General features: G+C 37.0%; 2 protein-coding genes and 1 pseudogene across 7 annotated transcripts in view; 2 read left to right on the forward strand and 1 right to left on the reverse strand.

Annotated features, from left to right (window-relative positions):
* Positions 1 to 18,511, forward strand: part of TRMT61B (tRNA methyltransferase 61B) — a 20,449-nt gene continuing 1,938 nt past the window's right edge. Inside the window, exons 1-8 of one of the 5 annotated variants that reach the window (XM_081068789.1) lie at positions 17 to 722; positions 3,109 to 3,211; positions 6,243 to 6,433; positions 11,002 to 11,093; positions 11,610 to 11,836; positions 12,537 to 12,614; positions 15,844 to 15,872; positions 16,829 to 18,448. In XM_081068789.1, the coding sequence (XP_080924915.1) occupies positions 33 to 722; positions 3,109 to 3,211; positions 6,243 to 6,433; positions 11,002 to 11,093; positions 11,610 to 11,836; positions 12,537 to 12,614; positions 15,844 to 15,854 (1,392 nt within the window). In that variant the 5' untranslated portion in view covers positions 17 to 32 and the 3' untranslated portion in view covers positions 15,855 to 15,872; positions 16,829 to 18,448. Of the gene's footprint in view, positions 723 to 3,108; positions 3,212 to 6,242; positions 6,434 to 11,001; positions 11,094 to 11,609; positions 11,837 to 12,536; positions 12,615 to 12,698; positions 15,237 to 15,843; positions 15,873 to 16,828; positions 18,455 to 18,511 lie in introns of those variants that run through there. The other 4 variants (XM_081068790.1, XM_081068786.1, XM_081068787.1 and 1 more) reach the window with 4 other exon arrangements.
* On the forward strand, positions 8,795 to 9,413 carry LOC308505736 (V-type proton ATPase subunit E 1-like; annotated as a pseudogene). Its single transcript has one exon. The product of its transcript is annotated as a V-type proton ATPase subunit E 1-like (transcript).
* Positions 12,985 to 18,511, reverse strand: part of SPDYA (speedy/RINGO cell cycle regulator family member A) — a 27,466-nt gene continuing 21,939 nt past the window's right edge. The window contains exon 7 of the mRNA XM_081068793.1: positions 12,985 to 13,083. Within this exon, the coding sequence (XP_080924919.1) occupies positions 12,995 to 13,083 (89 nt within the window). The 3' untranslated portion in view covers positions 12,985 to 12,994. The remainder of the gene's footprint in view (positions 13,084 to 18,511) is intronic.

Below are 18,511 nucleotides of genomic sequence, written 5' to 3' on the forward strand. Positions count from 1 at the left end.
ACTCTCCTGAGACTGCGCCTGCGCGGGTCGCCATGCTGTCGGCTGGCCGCCGCGGTCCCGTCTTGCTACAGCTGCGGCGCCTACGGAGGCGGCCGGGGATCGCGGCCTGTCCGTGTCTGCGCGGGCTTGAGCAGGAGCCGGTGGAGAGAGCTCGCTCACTGTGTTGCGAGTCCTCGCCGAGAGACGCGCGAGATGGGGAGGGAGAGCGCAGTGAAGCACGGAAGCAAGTCGCCGGCGCAGAGTCGCCTCCATCTCTTCCTCCGCGCGTCCGGGCCGTGGGGACCAGACGTCTGTCGTCACTGGAAAGCCTCAGACTGCCGAGGCCTCAAGAGGAGTCACCCCCTCGAGAGCGAGGGGACCCGAGTGCAGACCGGGGCCGGTGGGGTCTCGCACTGCCCGCGCTGGACCAGGGCGAGACCGCGGTCGGGGAACGCCACGCCTCCTCTCCCCGGTCACCGCGCAGAGAGGAGCCCTTTCGGGCTGGGGAGCTGCTTTTAGCTGAGCTTGGGAAGAGAGAGACACAATTTAAGAAATTGTTTAAGTTGAACAGCTCCGGCCTCTTAAATAGTAGCTGGGGGATAGTCCCTTTCAGCGACATCGTGGGGAAATCCCCTGGCCAGGTACTGAGGAGTTCCTCTGGTAAGCGCTTCGTGCTGCGGAGGCCGTCGTTGGAGGACTATGTGCTACTGATGAAAAGAGGGCCTGCCATAGCATATCCCAAGGTAACACGAGTTAGGTGCATACCGGTTCCAGAAAGAGCAAACCTGGCGCAGTACTCCAGACCGGATTCACATGCTTGAAGCACTTCTCAGAGCGTTTCAAGTTCTTGTTCCCAGCCGTTTTTTAAACCAATGGATATGACTTTTACTTACCTTATGATCGCTAATTTTAGGAGGAAACAGCCAGTTTGTTTTTTTTAAGGAGGGCGTGGCTCATAGTGGCCCATGCGGGGATGGAACCAGCAACCTTGGTGGCATCGGCACCACGCTCTAAGCAGCTAAATGGACACCGCCAGATTGTAACTTTAATTGGGAGTCTCAATTCTCTGCTCTGCGAAGAGAATACCGACTTGTGAAATGTCAGCATTTCACATTGGTCAATATCGAGCATTTTTAGGTTTGGCATAGAAGTGTACACTTGATCTTAGCCAAAAGGCCGAGAAGCCATTGGAATAGAAGTGTACTTGGAAACGCTCCAATTTTCAAACTAATCTTTTCTGCTGATTTGCATGATTAGAACACTTATATAAGAACTATCCGGGATTAGAAATTGTTGCCATTTAATGAAGACTAAAGTGCAGCCCAATTATTAAAACCTTAGGTTGAGGGTTAAATTTATATTATTGAATACTGGGAAAGAGATTGGAATTCTTGTTGAGAAAAAAAAAAAGTAAGTTTGAAACTGAAAGAATGGTTTGAAAGCCTGAGGTTTTAAAATGTGTAGAAAACTCAATAGGAGAGTGATATTTCAAAACTTTGGAGGAGTTTCCCAGTAGCTTCAAATCCCTTTTGGAAAGAGGCAGGGAAATAAGGAAATGCTAATGTCCCACCCAAGTTTTGGACTAAAACTGCCAGGAAGCATATAGTGGAATTCAACCTAGAAAACTCATCCCGTTGAGAACATGTAACCAGAATGGCAGGAAGCAAAAACTAAAGTGTTTTCGGGTTTCTTTATTTTACAATACTAAGTTTCTGTATCTTATATGAAAGATTCAAGAAAATAGAAGAACTGCTTTCTCCAGGGCATTCCATTGAAAGGACTACCCAAGCTGCCTCCCAGTCCTGTGTGACTTTATATCATTGCCCCCTCCCAGCTCCAGCCCCATGCTGCTGGCACATAGGAGAGGATATGTGTATGTCTGAAAGATAGCATTTGTGAGTGAAGCTTTTTGACTAATACACCTTAAAAATTATGTGTATCACTTGGTCAAAGCCTTAGTCCAACATTTCAGAAAATACATTTTGGCTTTTAATTAGAAAACTGTACCTGTTAAGTATGTGCTCATGTAACCAAACCTATACACAATTTTGTGATTTGACAGGATTCTAGAAACCCTTCCTCTTCTTTTAGAATTTTCACAACAGCTGTTTTCAGACAAGGAAAAGATAGTCAAAACTTACCAGATATGCTGCTTACTAGCAACTTGAAAGGTTTGGTATTGGGGGTATATTGAAATAAATGCTAACATTTAAAATTCTCTCTCTATATGAAGGTTGGCTATAATGATCAACAGCATGGTTGTTGGGAATTCAACATCGGTTCTCCTCTTGCCCGCTCAATTCCTGGCTGTGTGACTTTGGGCAAATTACTTAACCTCTTTGATTTCTACTCTTTATAAACAGAAATGATGATACTATTCTCCGATTATTATTCTGATCAAACAAGATAATGTGTGAAAGAAGTTTGCATAGTTACAGAAGTATGGCACATGGTAAAGTTGCTATAAACAGCTCTTATTACCAGCACCCATGATATTCCTCTTAATAAAACCACTCTTCAGTTATAGCATTTGGCAAATAGTCTTCCTGTCTTCCTAGTATCCAAATTCTAAATAACTTCATCATTTCATGCAGAGATTATGCAATAACTGATCTTTCCGCCTTGTAATTTTTCTCTAGTACATCCTGTATTCCCTTGTCAGATTAATCTTCATAAAATGCCATTTATATTATCTCAGTGACATGTCCCATTTACTTACCAGGTCAAGTTCAAAAGCTTTAGCTTGGCATTCAAGTCTCATCTCTCCTCCTGAGATGAACAAACTATTTACCTGTTTTCCTTAAAGCTGTTTCTACCTTAAGATTGTATCCTTAAATTCTCTACTCTATTAATGTCTTTAAGCTAGGACAATCTGCTTATTTCTCCTTTCTCTGAGCTCCTATTGTATATATTGCCTATAATTTCAGTATTAAAGTACTGTTATATTTACTAGTTGAATCTTGAATCTTATTTTATCAAGTAAAATATAGTCTTGCTAGTTAGGGCCAGAGTATAATCCTTTTTTTTCCACTTTTTTCTTCTCCAAGTCCATCATAGTGCTTGATAAGAATAGGTGCTTAATACATATTTACTGGTCCCTGAGTCACCCATACTTTGTTTAAATCATAGGATATGACTATGATGTTGCTGATGATGAATATTCATCCAGGTGATACTGTTTTGGAAGCTGGCTCGGGCTCTGGTGGAATGAGCTTATTTTTATCCAAAGCAGGTAAGAGATTGGGATTAAAAAGATAAATTTAGATGACAAAGAAAACATTCTTTGTATTCGGGCCAGCATGGTGGCTCACGCGGTTGGAGCTCCATGCTCCTAACTCCGAAGGCTGCCGGTTCAATTCCCACATGGGCCAGTGGGCTCTCTACCACATGGTTGCCGGTTCAATTCCTCGACTTCCCCAAGGGATGGTGGGCTCCGCCCCCTGCAACTAGCAACAGCAACTGGAGCTGGAGCTGAGCTGCGCCCTCCACAACTAAGACTGAAAGGACAACAACTTGACTTGGAAAAAAGTCCTGGAAGTACACATTGTTCCCAAATAAAGTCCTGATCCCCTTTCCCAATAAAATATTTAAAAACAAAACAAACAAACAAAAAAACACACACATTCTCTGTATTCATGATAACAGAAAGTTAAAAAGATGTTTTGGGAAATATTCACATAACTTTGGGATATAGAGAATTCTCTTTGAAACTAAATATAAACAACTATTTTTCTTTTCATTTTGTACATTTATTTCCAGTTATTCTCTTTCTAACCCTCTCTGTTTTCTTTGCTTTTTCTTTCTCCCTCCATGCTTTTTAATGCTTCAACCTTTTTTTTTTTAACTAAACTTTTTATTGGAGCATTAGCATAGCTACAGAAAAGTACATAGATTGTAAGTGTCTATCTCAGTGAGGTTTTTATTACCCAGACCAAGATAGGGAATGTTACTGCACCACACAAGCCTCCTGTCCCCCTCAATACATATCCTCCCCAAACGTAACCACTGTTCTGACTTTTATCGTCATTGATTAGTTTTTGCCTGTTTTCAACCTCATATAAAAAGAATCACACTGTATATACTCTTTGGAGTCTGGCTACTTTCATTCAACATTCTGTTTATAAGATTCAACCATTGCATGCAGCAGTTCTTTCATTCTAGTTGCTACCTAGTTATTCCATTTTATAAATAAATCACAATGTATCCATTCTCTTGATGGGCATTTGATTGGAACATAATTAATAGTGCTACTCTGAACATTCTGTACTTGTGGTTTGGTGAACATATGTACATGTTCTTGTTAATAAGAGTGCCAGATGAGGCCTCAGTATGAGAGAAAATGGAAGGAGGAGGGCTGTCAGCTGCTGGTGAAGAGTCATGTACTATAGAGGCAAAGAATTACAGATGAGGTTCATAAATAAATTTATCATAATACAGAACTAAGTTAAAGCTAGATCATGAAGAATTTTCCTTTTTCTAAGAAAATCTATACAAATTGTCAGTTTGTGAAAGTGCTGCTTGAAGGGAGCACCTGCTCAAAAGTCAAGAGCTATGTAGTAAACATAAACATCTGTTCATGTTCCCACCGCTTGATTTCTGGTTTCTTTTATCCTATTGATTATTGCTCCCTGAGTGTCAGGGCCGCTTTCCCTGTCTGGCTGCCTGTGCAGTGTTCCCTTCCTCACCTAGTAACAGACTGCTGAATTGTGACAGCATTCTCTTTGGGTAGATATATCTATATTTTTAATTCATCCATGTTGTTCTTTATTAGTGTATTCTTTTTTTAACTAATAAACTTTGTTAGAGCAGTTGTAGGTGTATATGGGTAGATTTTATAAAGATTACAGATAGAAATATGCTGAACCGAACTTAAACCTTTCGTTCTTTAACCTAATGCCATCACATACAAACATAATCCAGCTTATACTAGGTCAGGAAATTCAGTTCATTCAGGCTCCTCATATCTTTTGTTTGATTCTTTTCTGTTCATAATTAAAGGCAGTCATTTCTTCACAATCTGTGACAGATTTCTAAATGCATTTGACAAGGTAAATTTATAAAAATTAGTGAGACAGGAGGAGTACCCATATTTCTAATATCTATAGCATTGGAAGAGTGTCATGGCATGAATAATCGAAACTATGAGTGATCAGAAAATTACTGCTATTTACTTTTGGGAAGGATTTTTTTCCTCCATAATTTTATTTTCCAATTGTTTATCTTATGCTACTAGTAACGTTAATTTTTATCCCATGAGAACAAGATGACTTGCAGCTGGATTTACATTTCAAAAGACAGCCTGGAATTTAAACTTTCATTAGTAAACTATAGACTGATCTGGGACAGCCTCCAAATAGTATCAAATTACCTCAGCTAGAGGTAGGTGGAAATTAATTGCCTTGTTAAAATGCAGTAGTGGAATGTGACACTGCAGTATTACTATACTAAGCAGTTTGAAAGTTCTTCAGGCACACACAAAAATACAAATATTTTTAAAATATATGAAAGGCCTAACCTCATCCATAACAAAAGAAATGCAAATTAAAATTACATTGGTAAACTATATTCAATTTTTAGATTGACGCACATAAAATGTTTGATAATTCTTTGTTGGAGAGAGTTTGGAAAAGTAGGCACTCTAATACATTGTTGGTAGAGTAGAAATTAATATCTTTTTTTGAGATCAGTTTGGTAATAATATTCAAAATAAAAATTCACATACCTCTTGAGTCGGCAATTCCATTTTTAGGACTAGATATATTGGCTCATGTATACAAAGACTTAGGCACAATAATTTTCATTGCAATATTGTTTGTAATAACATAAGACTAGAAACAAGCTAAATGTTCATTGGTAGGTGACTGCTTAAATAAACTATGGCATAATCATACAATGGAATATAACCGTTGCTAAAAGGAATGCAGTAGATTATTAGTCACTGAAATGGCACTGGTAAGTAAAAAGAGAGGTACAGGACAGTGTATATAATACATCACAATGTGTGTTAAAACCAAAGAGAAAGAGATACTTACACACTCGTTTAGGCACCGACTGTCTTGGGAAAGGTATGTAACTAGTAATATGGTTACCTCTGAAGAGGGAGATTGATTGGAGATCTGGGATGAGACAGAGAGTTTTGTAACCTTGAACTATTTGAATTATTTTTTCACATCCATATAATACCTTTTCACAATAAAATTTTTACATTCTTTTATAAATTGATTAATACTATGAAATATCATAAATTATTTTTTTTAATTAAGTTGGATCACAAGGACGAGTCATAAGTTTTGAAATACGAAAAGACCACCATGAACTGGCTAAGAAGAATTACAAACACTGGCGTGATTCATGGAAAAGGAGTCACATAGAAGAGTGGCCAGACAATGTGGATTTTATTCATAAGGACATTTCAGGAGCAACTAAAGATATAGAATCTTTAACATTTGATGCGGTAAGTTTTCTAAAGTGGGTCCTATTCCCTAATACTGAGTACAAAGAAAAAAAGGATCACATTTCTTTTGTAGGGGAGAGCGTCTTCCTTCATTACCGCGTTTCCCCGAAAATAAGACCTAGCCGGACAATCAGCTCTAATGCGTCTTTTGGAGCAAAAATTAATATAAGACCCGGTCTTATTTTACTGTAATATAAGACTGGGTCTTCAATATAACATAATGTAACGTAACGTAACATAACATACATTACATATATAATATAATTAATATAATATAGTATAATTAATATAATAAATGACTGGGTCTTATATTAATTTTTGCTCCAAAAGACACATTAGAGCTGATTGTTCGGCTAGGTCTTATTTTCGGGGAAACACGGTTTTTGCCCCAGTTCTATCTCTGGAGTGAGACGAATATTTTTCTTCAGTATCATGGGATTCAGAACAGAGAGACTTACTGAATCAGGAGCCAAAGCTTGTTCATAAATATGGGGTAACGACCAAGGAAGAGTAGTTGAGCATCATGAACCTCATCGTTTCTGGGATAAAGGAATAATAATTTGGAAGCAACATCGAGAGCATATTGAGCCCAGCACCTATCCTCATGTCGTAAGATTTGGGGGAATAGCCTCCCTTTGGGAAGAAACAGGCAAGAGTCATCTTTAGACAGTTGTAGAGGAGTCGGGATGTAGAGGAGTGTTCATTAATGATGCTGTGCATAGAGGCATTATCATGAGCACAGCTCCAGAAAGTGGAGAGATTTGAGATTTGTGATGGGAAGAAGAGCAGTGGGAGGCTGAGTTAGGGGAGAAGAAGCAGACTAGTATGAAGATAAAAGGATAGATGACCGGGGGATGACATTTTAAGCTGTGACCAGTGATGGTGGAGATGGAGGTATTAGTTGGTTTCAGAGTTTCAGAATTGTAGTATAAGTTGCCTTATTCTTGAGATGCCATTATCAGTTCATAGCTTGACATTAAGGAGTCTTCTTCACTTTTCTTAATTGGTTGTTGGAAGGTTGGATGATTTTAGGACCTTTAAAGGGAAAGTAGGTGAGAAATGAAGTAAAGTTCAAAAAGGAGAGTAATGATTTTTATTAGGATGCTTCTTACCTCTATCTAACGCCTAAAGTTTTAGTGGCACAGCTTCCTGGACACAAAGATTGCAGTTCTTTTTCCTCATCCTTGTTTGGCTTGCGTATTATAGCTCAATAAGGAGGAAAAAAGAACAATTGCTGTATGTTCACCATCCATAGGACTGTCGCAGTTACTTGGGAGGTTAATTGGTCATTAGAATTTTGCTGAATTCTTATTTCTCCCTAAGCTCACTCCTCCCATAGTCTTCATCATTTTCCTCATTAGTAAATGACATCTCCATTCTTTCAGTGGTTTAGGCTAAAAACATCGGATTCATTCTGACTCCTCTTTCTCTCACATCTCACAGCCAATCTTAAGTGGCTCTACCTTTTCAAAATTTATACCACTTTTCATCACATCCAATGCTATTTGCTCTGCAAACAACCATCATCCTTCCTTGCCCTCTCAGTCTTTTCTATGTATAGATTTAAAAAATAGGTCAGAATGTATTAATGTCACTAACTTACACACTTAAAATGCCAAATTTTGTTATGTTTACCATGAAAAAAAGGTTTTTAAAAAAAGTCAGATTATATCATTCTGGTGGCTTTTTCTTCCTGAGTAAAGCTAAAGCCCATGAGATTCTACACAATCTGTCTCTCTCCCACTCTACTGTATCCCCACCATCTTGGAACTAATTTTCCCCATTCTGTCTCCACTGTAGTGACAGTGACCTTCTCAGACTCACCAAGTATCCTACAGCCTCAGAGCATTTGTATTTGTTCTTCTCTCTGTCTGGAGCACACTTCCCCCTAAATTTCATTTTCTTTAGGTTTCTTCACTGACCAACCTGCGTATAAGATACCAGTTCCTTTCCCTGCCCTCTCACACTTTATCCCCACTATCCTGCTTTATAATTTTATATTCTTCATGTCATTCATCACCCTCTGACTTACATATTTACTGGATATTTGTTTAATATCTTTCCTTTTATTAGAATATAAGTTCCCATGAAACAAATTAGTATGTAAGTTTCTTATATCCTTACCACTTACCAAAATGCTTGGCACATGGAAGGTGCTCAAAAAATAGTTTATGAATAAATAATGAGCGATGCTCCTTGACTCATTAATATTGTTTTCTCAAAAAACATAGGCGGGCTTTTCCTCCTGCCTTCTTTCCAGTCTTCTTCCATCCTAAACTCAAGCTAGTTGCCCACCAACCTAGCCTCACTTTTGCCACGGCCCTTAGCGATGCTGATGTGCAAAGGTAGATTAAGCATATGATGCCTTTTGTCGAACAAGAAGCCAATAAAAAAGCAGAAGAAATAGATGCAAAAGCAGAAGAGTTCAACACTGAGAAAGGTGCAAACCCAGAGACTGAAGATTCCGGAATGCTACAAGAAGAGAGAAAAGCAGATGCTCAGTTTGGTGAATCAAGCACGGCTCCGAGTCGTCAGTGAGAGATGAGCTTATTACAGACCTACTAAATGAGGCAAACAGACTCGGCAACCAGGTACCAAGTGCTGCTGGGTGGGCTGGTTGGCCCTCCAGGCTTTATTCCAGTTGTTGGAACCCCAGATGACTGTTCACTGTTGGAAACAGGATTTCCCTCTGGTAAAGGCCACGGTGCAAAGAGCAATCCGTATGCACAGAATCGCCACCAAAACAAGACGTTGATGTTCAAATTGGTCAGGAGGCCTACCTGTCTGGGGAAGTAGCTGGTGGAGTGGAGCTCTTTCATGGAGATTGTAAAACAAAGGTTTCCAATACCCTAGAAAGTCGACTGGATCTCATAGCCCAGCAGATGATGCCAGGAGTACGGGGAGCCTTGTATGGTGCAATGCCAACAGTAAGTTTAGGACTAAGCCTTTGAAAGGTGGAGTTCATGTACTACGGCTATGATTACAAGTTTGATATTTGAAGAAACAAGATTATCTGTGTAGCTTCCTCTTTGCTGTTCCAATATTCTATATTTATCAATGGATACCCTTCTGTAGCTTATGCCCTTAGCCTAATTGTTAACAACGGGAGAAAGTTTCACTTAATCTGATCAGGAAACCTACCTGTAGCTTATCTAAAAGTAGTACAGCTTCCAGTTGATTCTCCAGCATGAAGGTGAAGAAATCAAGTGGTGGATGGCATGAACGTCACCCTATCTTCTGCTCTCCGTCTGGTTCTAATTATCTAGCTTAGAGGGTGATGTGTATGGTGTTCTCTGCCATTAATTTATTAAAAACAAAAGGTTTACATGAAAAAAAAAACCACCTAAACAACTTCTAATTTAGTAAATATATTGATGTGCCAGCTAGTCTTAGCTGTCTGGAATTATCTTTCAATAACAGTCACTTTATTTTCTATTTTCACCATATTTTTGTTTTCAATTATTTTTTTGAAAATTTCATTTAGTCATTGTATTCATTTGGTATCTTTTGTGAGTACAACCCTGTATTCTGCAACTGAATGAAGAACAAAGAAATAAGGGACATGATTCTTAAGTTTTAGAATTTCTAAAATATTCAGAACTTTTCTTTCGAACATAAAAATACAGATTTGAGATAATGTAATTTCTATAATCAAAAGCTGAACTAAAAGCATTGAAATTTTATCTATATGTATGAGGTCAGACAATTAAGTTCACGAACTTGTTGCAATGATGTTGCTAACCTTTTTTGATATCAGAGGGATTATTCATTATGAATTTGTACCAACTGGACAAACAGTTAACCAAGTTTACTATTTCGAAGTACTGAAAAAAAAAAGGCTGTGTGAGAAAGTTAGGTGACCTGAACTTTTCAACAATTCATGGCTCTTGCATCACGACAATGCACCAGCTCACACAGCACTGCCGGTGAGGAAGTTTATAGCCAGTAAACAAATAACCGTATTGGAACAGTCTCCCTACTCACCTGATTTGGCCCCCAATGACTTCTTTCTTTACCCAAAGATAAAAAAATTATTGAAAGGAAGATATTTTGATGACATTCAGGACATCAAGGGTAATAACGACGACGGCTCTGATATCCATTCCAGAAAGAGTTCCAAAATTGCTTTGAAGGGTGGACTAGGCACTGTCATCAGGGCACAGCTTCCCAAGGGGAGTACTTCGAAGGTGACCATAGTGTATTTAGCAATGAGGTAAGTAGCACTTTTTCTAGGATGAGTTCGCGAACTTAACTGTCAGACTTCATGTGTGTGCGTATGTGTTTGTGTATATAAAATATAGCTAAAGAAGGATTCCTATATTATCAGTATTGCTCAGAGCAAGACATGTTATTGCAATCTTTATATAATCACATACTGTGACAAATTGTGTAATAATAAATATATCTTTTTGGGAACAGTAAAATGATGGTAGTACTATAGTCTAAAAAATGAAATACTTTAACTGGGTAATTGCTTTCTAAAAGTATATTATTTTACCACAATAAGAAGAGAGAACCTATGCTTTATTAAAACAGAACTTAGTCTGCTTCTCTTTCCCTCCCCACAGGTAGCATTGGATATGTTGAATCCCCAAGTTGCTTTGCCGGTTTTATACCCAAATCTTAAACAGGGTGGTATATGTGCTGTATATCTAGCAAAGTGAGTGACATGACTATTATTTGCAATGAGATTTTAAGTACATTTTTATTTTGTCCTAAGTGCTAAGCTAACCTGTTCATTTTGTAAAATGAATTAAGATGTATACGTCATCTTGTAAAACTTATGAAACAACAAATGTCCCAAATTCAGTTACACTGCTCTTTAAATCATCCTTTACATAAATGTCAATATAAGATGCATATTTCTTCAGGCAATTTAGAACAAAAGTTTCAAAAGTGTAATGTGAATAATAATGTTAAATTATGGTCTCTATATTTTTTTACTTAGTATTCTGTGAAATTGCTTATTATGTGCCCTAACTTGCATTTTCACTTTTTCCCCTCCTTCATTTTAACCAGCTTGAAAGAACATCAGACTTGTTCTGTTATTACATAAATCAAATGCTTGGAGAAATATACTTTATCAATATGAATTAATTAGGACTAAGCTTATTTATAACATAAAATAAAGTTGTTGTACTAGAAATTTGAAGTACATTTTTTACTTTTCTGAAAGTATCACACAGGTTATTGAACTTTTAGATGGAATTCGTGTCTGTGAACTTGCTCTCTCATGTGAAAAGATAAGCGAAGTCATTGTCAGAGATTGGTTGGTTTGCCTTGCAAAACAGAGAAATGGAATTTTAGCTCAAAAAGTAGAACCTAAAATCAACACAGATTTACAATTACATTCTCAAAAGAAAATTGGAATTGAAGGTGAGATGCTTCAAGAGGATGACCATGGTAAGTTTCAATTTTATTTTATGCATGTGTTTGCAATAATAAATGGAGAACAGCTTCCTGAGTGTATTGATCAATAAATTCTAAAAATATTTCTCAGGGATTTATTTTTTTTCATATCTCAATTGAAATGTTATTTATTCTGTTAAAACCTCTGAGGGACAGAATAATGACTTTTCCTGCCTTTTATGTAAAGCTCTGATACCTTTAAAGAACTGAGCTTCTTATAATATTCATATTTTACTCGTGACAAGGAGGTTGGCTTATGAAATATTTCATATTTATGTGTATATGTATATGAATTTTTAAAATTTAGATTAGTGATTATTACGGAAGAGAAAGAATTAAATAAAACCTGCTATGCAAAGAGCTAATATTTGCTATTTATGCTGCTGGAATTCTTCAAAGAACTAAATTTAGGTCCTTGTTGTATGTACACATTTAGGCCACGAATGAATTTTCAAATATCCATTGATTTATGATATGGACTTACCATTTGGTTATAAAACAATATGTAAGTTTATCATGTAATCCTTGAAAAATTGTTTCTGTAAGATAACTAGCAGAGTAGCTCCAAAACAAATGCTAAAAAAAAAAATCTGAAAGAAAAGGCTTAAAGGGACAGTAATTTGTATTTTAACAGTTTTGTGAACAAATTATAAAATATTTTATGTAGCTTATAATATATTTTGTTCTACAACAGAAGAATCACATTCTGATTTTCCATATGGATCATTTCCCTATATTGCTAGACCTACACACTGGCAAACTGGTCATACAGGTGAGTAATGTTTTCAGGCCATATTAAATGGTGTTTTCTTCTAATTATTGTAAATGACCTTACTTTTTTCTCCCTTTCAATTAGCTTTTCTTGTCAAGTTGAGGAAGTTCAAACCACTGAGTACCTCAGATGACAGCAACTGATTTGAAGACAGAAAAGTATCAAAATAGAACTTTATATTACAAATTACTCCTTTTATAGATTGGTATTTTTAGCTATTACTATGATTTGTATAACTTTTACATATAATTTTGAAAAATAACAAAAACTAAAAAAAGATGTGTAACATCTCAAAACTGCTTAAATGTCCCATTTTGACACCTGTCTTGTAGTTTGACATATTGTAGTTAATGATTCCAAGTTGGTTTAGTTGAGCTACCTCATTCTTCAGTTCCTGTAAACCACTCCATAGATCTGTCTTTCTTCATAAAATTAGTTTTCTTTTCTTTGTTTGATTGATGGTCATTGGCTACCGAAAATAAAATATGCATTTTAAGATAAATTTTATGTATCTGTGTATTTTAAATACATATTTTAAAGGGTTTATGCATCTTAAAAAATAACAAAGAAAGCTGGGTTATAGTAAATTATAGGGGGAAAACAGATAAGAATAATATAATCACCTTAAATATTGTTACAAAAGATGTAACAATTTTTGCATCTCTTTTATCCTAAAAATTATTTTAACCAGCTTGAAAGAACATCAGTATTGTTCTGTTATTACATAAATCAAATGCTTGGAGAAATATACTTTACAAATATGAATTAGGAGTAAAGCTTATCATTCATAGGCACCAGTTATTTAGTTTTTGCCATGTGCCTGACATTAAGAATTTTATGTTTTTTCATTTAGTATGTGTAGCTCATCTTTAAGGTTATCCATATTATACAGGTAAAGGCTTCGAGTGGTTAGGTTGTTGTTTTAAACATAGATGTTTTATAGGTTTTAAAGTAGTAGTGTCTAGGAGGATAAATGCTGTTCTTCTTAGATTGATCCCTTAGGCTCAATGTTACTATTTAAAGTAACATACACATTCTAAATAACATTTTACATATTTTTTATTATGTGGAAAACTCAAGTAACTACCTGTTCAGTGACAATTGAGTTGAGACCTGAATGGCAAGTAGGAGTTAACTACAGCAGGGAAAATGAAAACACAAAAGGCCAGTGATGCTGGGGTAAGTGAAAGAGACTGGAAAGATAGGTAGAGGTCAGGCCATACAGGATCTTATAGACTTATGAAGGAGTTTGTCTATCCTAAGAAACATGGGGTGCTGTTGAAGGATTTAATGAAATAAGGGGTAACATGCTTAGATCTGTGTTTTGAAAAAAATCACTCTGGTTGCATTTGGAGATCTGACTGAATCATAAGTAAGTGTTCTGGTGTCATCTTTCTGTATGGTAAGTATCTGAACACTCATACAATAATGGCTTTATAGTTTTCATAACATTTCCAGATATAGAGAAGCTCTGAAGTACATTTTTAAATTACATCATGGAATACTCCCTTTTCTTCTGCTCTTCTCTTTAACTATGAGTGAAATTCTGTCCTTCATTTATTGTTTTGAATGCAGGCCTTAATTGTACTACTTGGAGAAGGGACTGGCCTAAGAGCAAAGAAAGGTTGTGTCTTCTACTCCTATTTCATGTACAATAGTTTCTGTTCAGTACACGGTGCTTAGTATTATTAGACGTTGAATTGAACAAGGCCTTTCTGACACTGTCCATTCTAACTTTAAGTTGAGTTGAAAACCAAACTACATAAGTGAATAAGCATTTATTTATATGGTTAATCAAAGTCCAGCTTAAGCTTTCTCCATCTCCTTCGAACACTAAGCATGTTTACACTCTGGCTTATGAGACAGATACCTTCTTCTAAAGTTAGCTTTCTATGTTCATGTCTGGCTCTCACCATACTGTGAACTCCTAGAGATTTGTGAATGACTCACAACTGTCTTCCCAGTACCTTCCAGAGACCCTGCCTTTTCCACCCAGTAAATGGTCAAGACAAGTTTGCTGACGGGTTTAAGCCTAAAATGAATCATGTATTGTTTCGTCTTGCCTTGGTTATTCTAAGGGAAAATTTAGGTATATAGCTAGCTCGTGGATTGTGTAAGACTTTAAGTTTGAACTTTATACTTCAGAGTTAATAGGGAGCTTCTGAGTTTCCATGGTCATGTAAAAGGAGATTTTTTAAAAAGTTAGGCTGTCAGTGGTACCTATGAGTATTTAAAGGAAGGACAAAACTGTTAAATCAGAAATATCAGGGGGCAGCTGGATGGCTCGGTCGGTTTAGAGGGCAAGCTCTGAACAACAGGGCTGCTGGTTGTTCATTCCCACATGGGCCAGTGAGCTGTGCCCTCCACAGTTAGATTGAAGAAAACGAGCTGCCGCTGATCTTCCTGGGGGGCAGCCGGATGGCTCAGTTAAGAGCCCCAGCTCCCAACAACAAGGTTGCCAGTTCAATTCCCGCATGGGATGGTGGGCTGCGCCCCCTGCAACTAAAGATTGAAAACGGCAACTAGACTTGGAGCTGAGCTGCATCCTCCACAACTAGATTGAAGGACAACTACTTGGAGCTGATGAGCCCTGGAGAAACATACTGTTCCTCAATATTCCCCAACAAAACAAAATAAAACAAAACAACAACAAAAAACTTAAAAAAATTTTCATGGTAACACATAGTATGCAACTTATGCAACTATGAGGTGATCAGTAATAATATACAACTAGGAGGTGAGGAAAACAGGCAGATGTAAAAGAAATATTGTAAAGGAAGAATGAGATAAGCTGGTAATTTATTGGATATAATAGGAGAGAAGCTATATATTTTCAAACTTTTATCTGCTATTCAGAAGTCCTTTCCCTTAATTCTCCGGGCAAAACAGGACTCAGTCAATAGCCAGCTCATATACTTTCTTTGAAAAGCCTTCACCAAGTCTCTTACCCAAAGAATTAATTCTGGAATCTTTTGTGCTCCTAAACATTGATCATTTAATTAGCATTGCCCTTATCACATCATTAATTTATAAGCCCTGATTATTCCTTCATTAAATGTAAGGATTTTAAACCTGGATGACTAGAACAGTGATAATGACAAAAATAAAGTTCACAGAAGGATTTATTTTTGAGGAAAAATTATTTGGTTTTACATTATATAACAGAATGACCTATGACTGCTTTATAAGACCCAAGACTAAGGTTTGGTATATTGCTTTTTTCCCTTAGGTTTACTCTAAAATCTGAGGAGGCCTCAGGTAATACATAACAATACATATTCATGTTTCAGATGGACTAGCCTAGGTGTCATAAGGCCTTAAGACAGCATAAGATAAAGAGAAACAATGTTCAATTGACCCTCAAACAATGGGGGATTAGGGGTGCTGACCCCCCCATACAGTTGAAAATCCATGTATAACTTTTGTTTTTCCAAAAACTGAACTACAGTTGGCCCTTTGTATCTGCAGGTTTCACATCCATGATTCAACTGTGCATTAAACAGTAATTTTGCTCCCGGGTTGGGAACTGGTAGATGCAGATGGCCAACTGTACGAATGGCTTGCTTTGACTGGAAGCCTTACCAATAACATAAACAGTCAATTCACACATATTTTATATGTTATATGTATTATATACTGCTTTAAAATAAGCTAGAGAAAAGAAAATATTAAGGAAATCGTAAGGAAAATACATTTATTGTATTTATGGGAGGAAAAAAATCCGTATGTAAGTGGATCCATGCAATTCAAAGCCATGTTCAAGGGTTAACTAGTTCAGTTAGTATAAAAATGTGCAGTGTATTCAGATAGAGCTGGGTTCCCATCTTGTTTTTTTTGTTGCTGTTGTTTTACCTTGCAACTATGACTTCTGAGTTTTCTTCATCAGTAAAATGAGTGTCATAAGGTCACTTCAAGATTTATGGTGGGAGGGGTGTCAGGTGTTAAATGAGACTACCTTTATAAAATGCCTAGCACATGACTGCTGATTGTGATGTATATCAATCTGCAAAGAATGCTCATGACCTCCTCCCAACATTGTCAAAATGAAAAATATTTTGTTCTTAACAAATGTCATAAACATGTTTAGGTAAAACTTATTTTTTGAAGTTGCTTGCTTGTGTTTGAAAGAAAGATGGAAGCATTGATAACCATCTATTGCTACGTTTTAGCCTAAAAGTCGGGAGCAGAGCCTCAGTTCTTTGTGTCTCTCCTAGAGAATGCTGAATTGAGTGTTCTGCAACCACAAACTGTTAGGGGATTCCAAACACCTTATGTGCATGGGAGGAAGAAGATTTTGCCAGTAGAGGTCACTGCGGGGAATCAGCAGCAGCTGAGGCAATGAGACGCACCACTGTTCCTGATAACATTGTGTTACCCTTAAATCGCCCTCTCCCCTTCCTCCCCCAAATAGCTCACTCCCTTGTTAAGCCTACTGACAAAAAATGAATGTAAATGTTTACTGACCAAGTGTATGATCAATAATTTTTCTTTGTATTGCCTACCTTCTGTCATCCTGAAACAGAAGGTCTTATTTAACCTTGGGTTCACACTCTGAATAAAACAGTTAATGAGTAAATACTTGTTCCTTCCTGTATTGAACCTTACATCCTAAACCAAGGTTTCAGGGCTTGCAGACAGTGACAGGATGAAAGCACAGTTCCATCTGCAACTCCCCGAAATCAAGTGCCACACTTTTCCTCCACAATCCCTCAAAGACCTGTTTTTTGTTTTGTTTTTGTTTTCCCAAAGCAAACTGAATGGCAGAGCCCCTTACTCCCTTGGTGCATTCTGATTTCCTGTTGAGATATCAAAGCATAAAATATATACTGTTACTACTCTTGATATCTACAGAAGCTAGTCTGAATAAAATATAAACCTCTGTTCTGCTTTCTGTAAATATCTATTCAAATTATGGTTGACATTCTCTCCCAGTTCACTCCATATAATTTTCATCAGGGACTTGGTTCTTAACTCTTTCACCACCTCCTTAATCCTTAGTAGTCTGCTAGAAGATTTGTGTGGCAGCTTATTTTCACCACCAAAGGCAGGATTTCATCGAAGGGGTCAGTAGAGCACAATAGTTAGGAATTGAGGCTGTATATAGTCTAGAGTCAGACCTGAGTTCAAATGTCACTCCACCACCTTAGGCAAATTATTTAACCTTTCTAAGCCTCAGTTTCCTTATCTGCAAAGTGGAGATAATAGTATTTACCTTAGAGTTGGCTGTGAATATTAAATAAGATTATAATGTGAAATGCTTAACACATTGCTGGGAACATTTTAAATGCCTTGTAAATATACCTATTGTAAGGATCAAAGAGTAGATAAAAGGAGCTAGGAAAGAGGGGAGGGATGCTAAAAGGCAGTTCTTATTCAACCTATGGTAGACCCTATTTACCTTCAAATATGAGTGAACCAATAAAAATTATGCTTGGAGGTGTTGTAAGGGAATAGACTACATACATTGTCAAATTTGTTTAGTGATTATTAGGGCCAGGGAATGGAACAATGAGGCAAGATCTTCAAGAGTCTTAAGAATCTAGTTTCTCTTTAAATAAAACTTCAGTGGCCACTGTTAATCTCATAAGGATGTGCTAAAAATAAATAGGTGAAATTTTGAAATAAAGTGGGTTTCATAGTGTTAGAAAGAGCCATAAGAAATCTGTCAGTCCTGTCTTCAGATGGGTGAAAAATTGGAAGAAAGGCTTTATAAGAAGTAAAAAGGATCACTGCTAGTAGAATATTATTCTGGTTCTATTTTAAATTGAGAAATGTCAGAGAAATACTATACCTCTGTATTAATAAATATAATTTAAATAAAAATTGTGGTGTGATTGACTAAAAGTATTTCCAGTTCATATGATTATTTTCTAATTGATATATTACTGTTCAAAGCC

Source organism: Rhinolophus hipposideros (genome assembly GCF_964194185.1).
Source record: "Rhinolophus hipposideros genome assembly, chromosome: 12".
Classification (NCBI taxonomy): Eukaryota; Metazoa; Chordata; class Mammalia; order Chiroptera; family Rhinolophidae; genus Rhinolophus; species Rhinolophus hipposideros.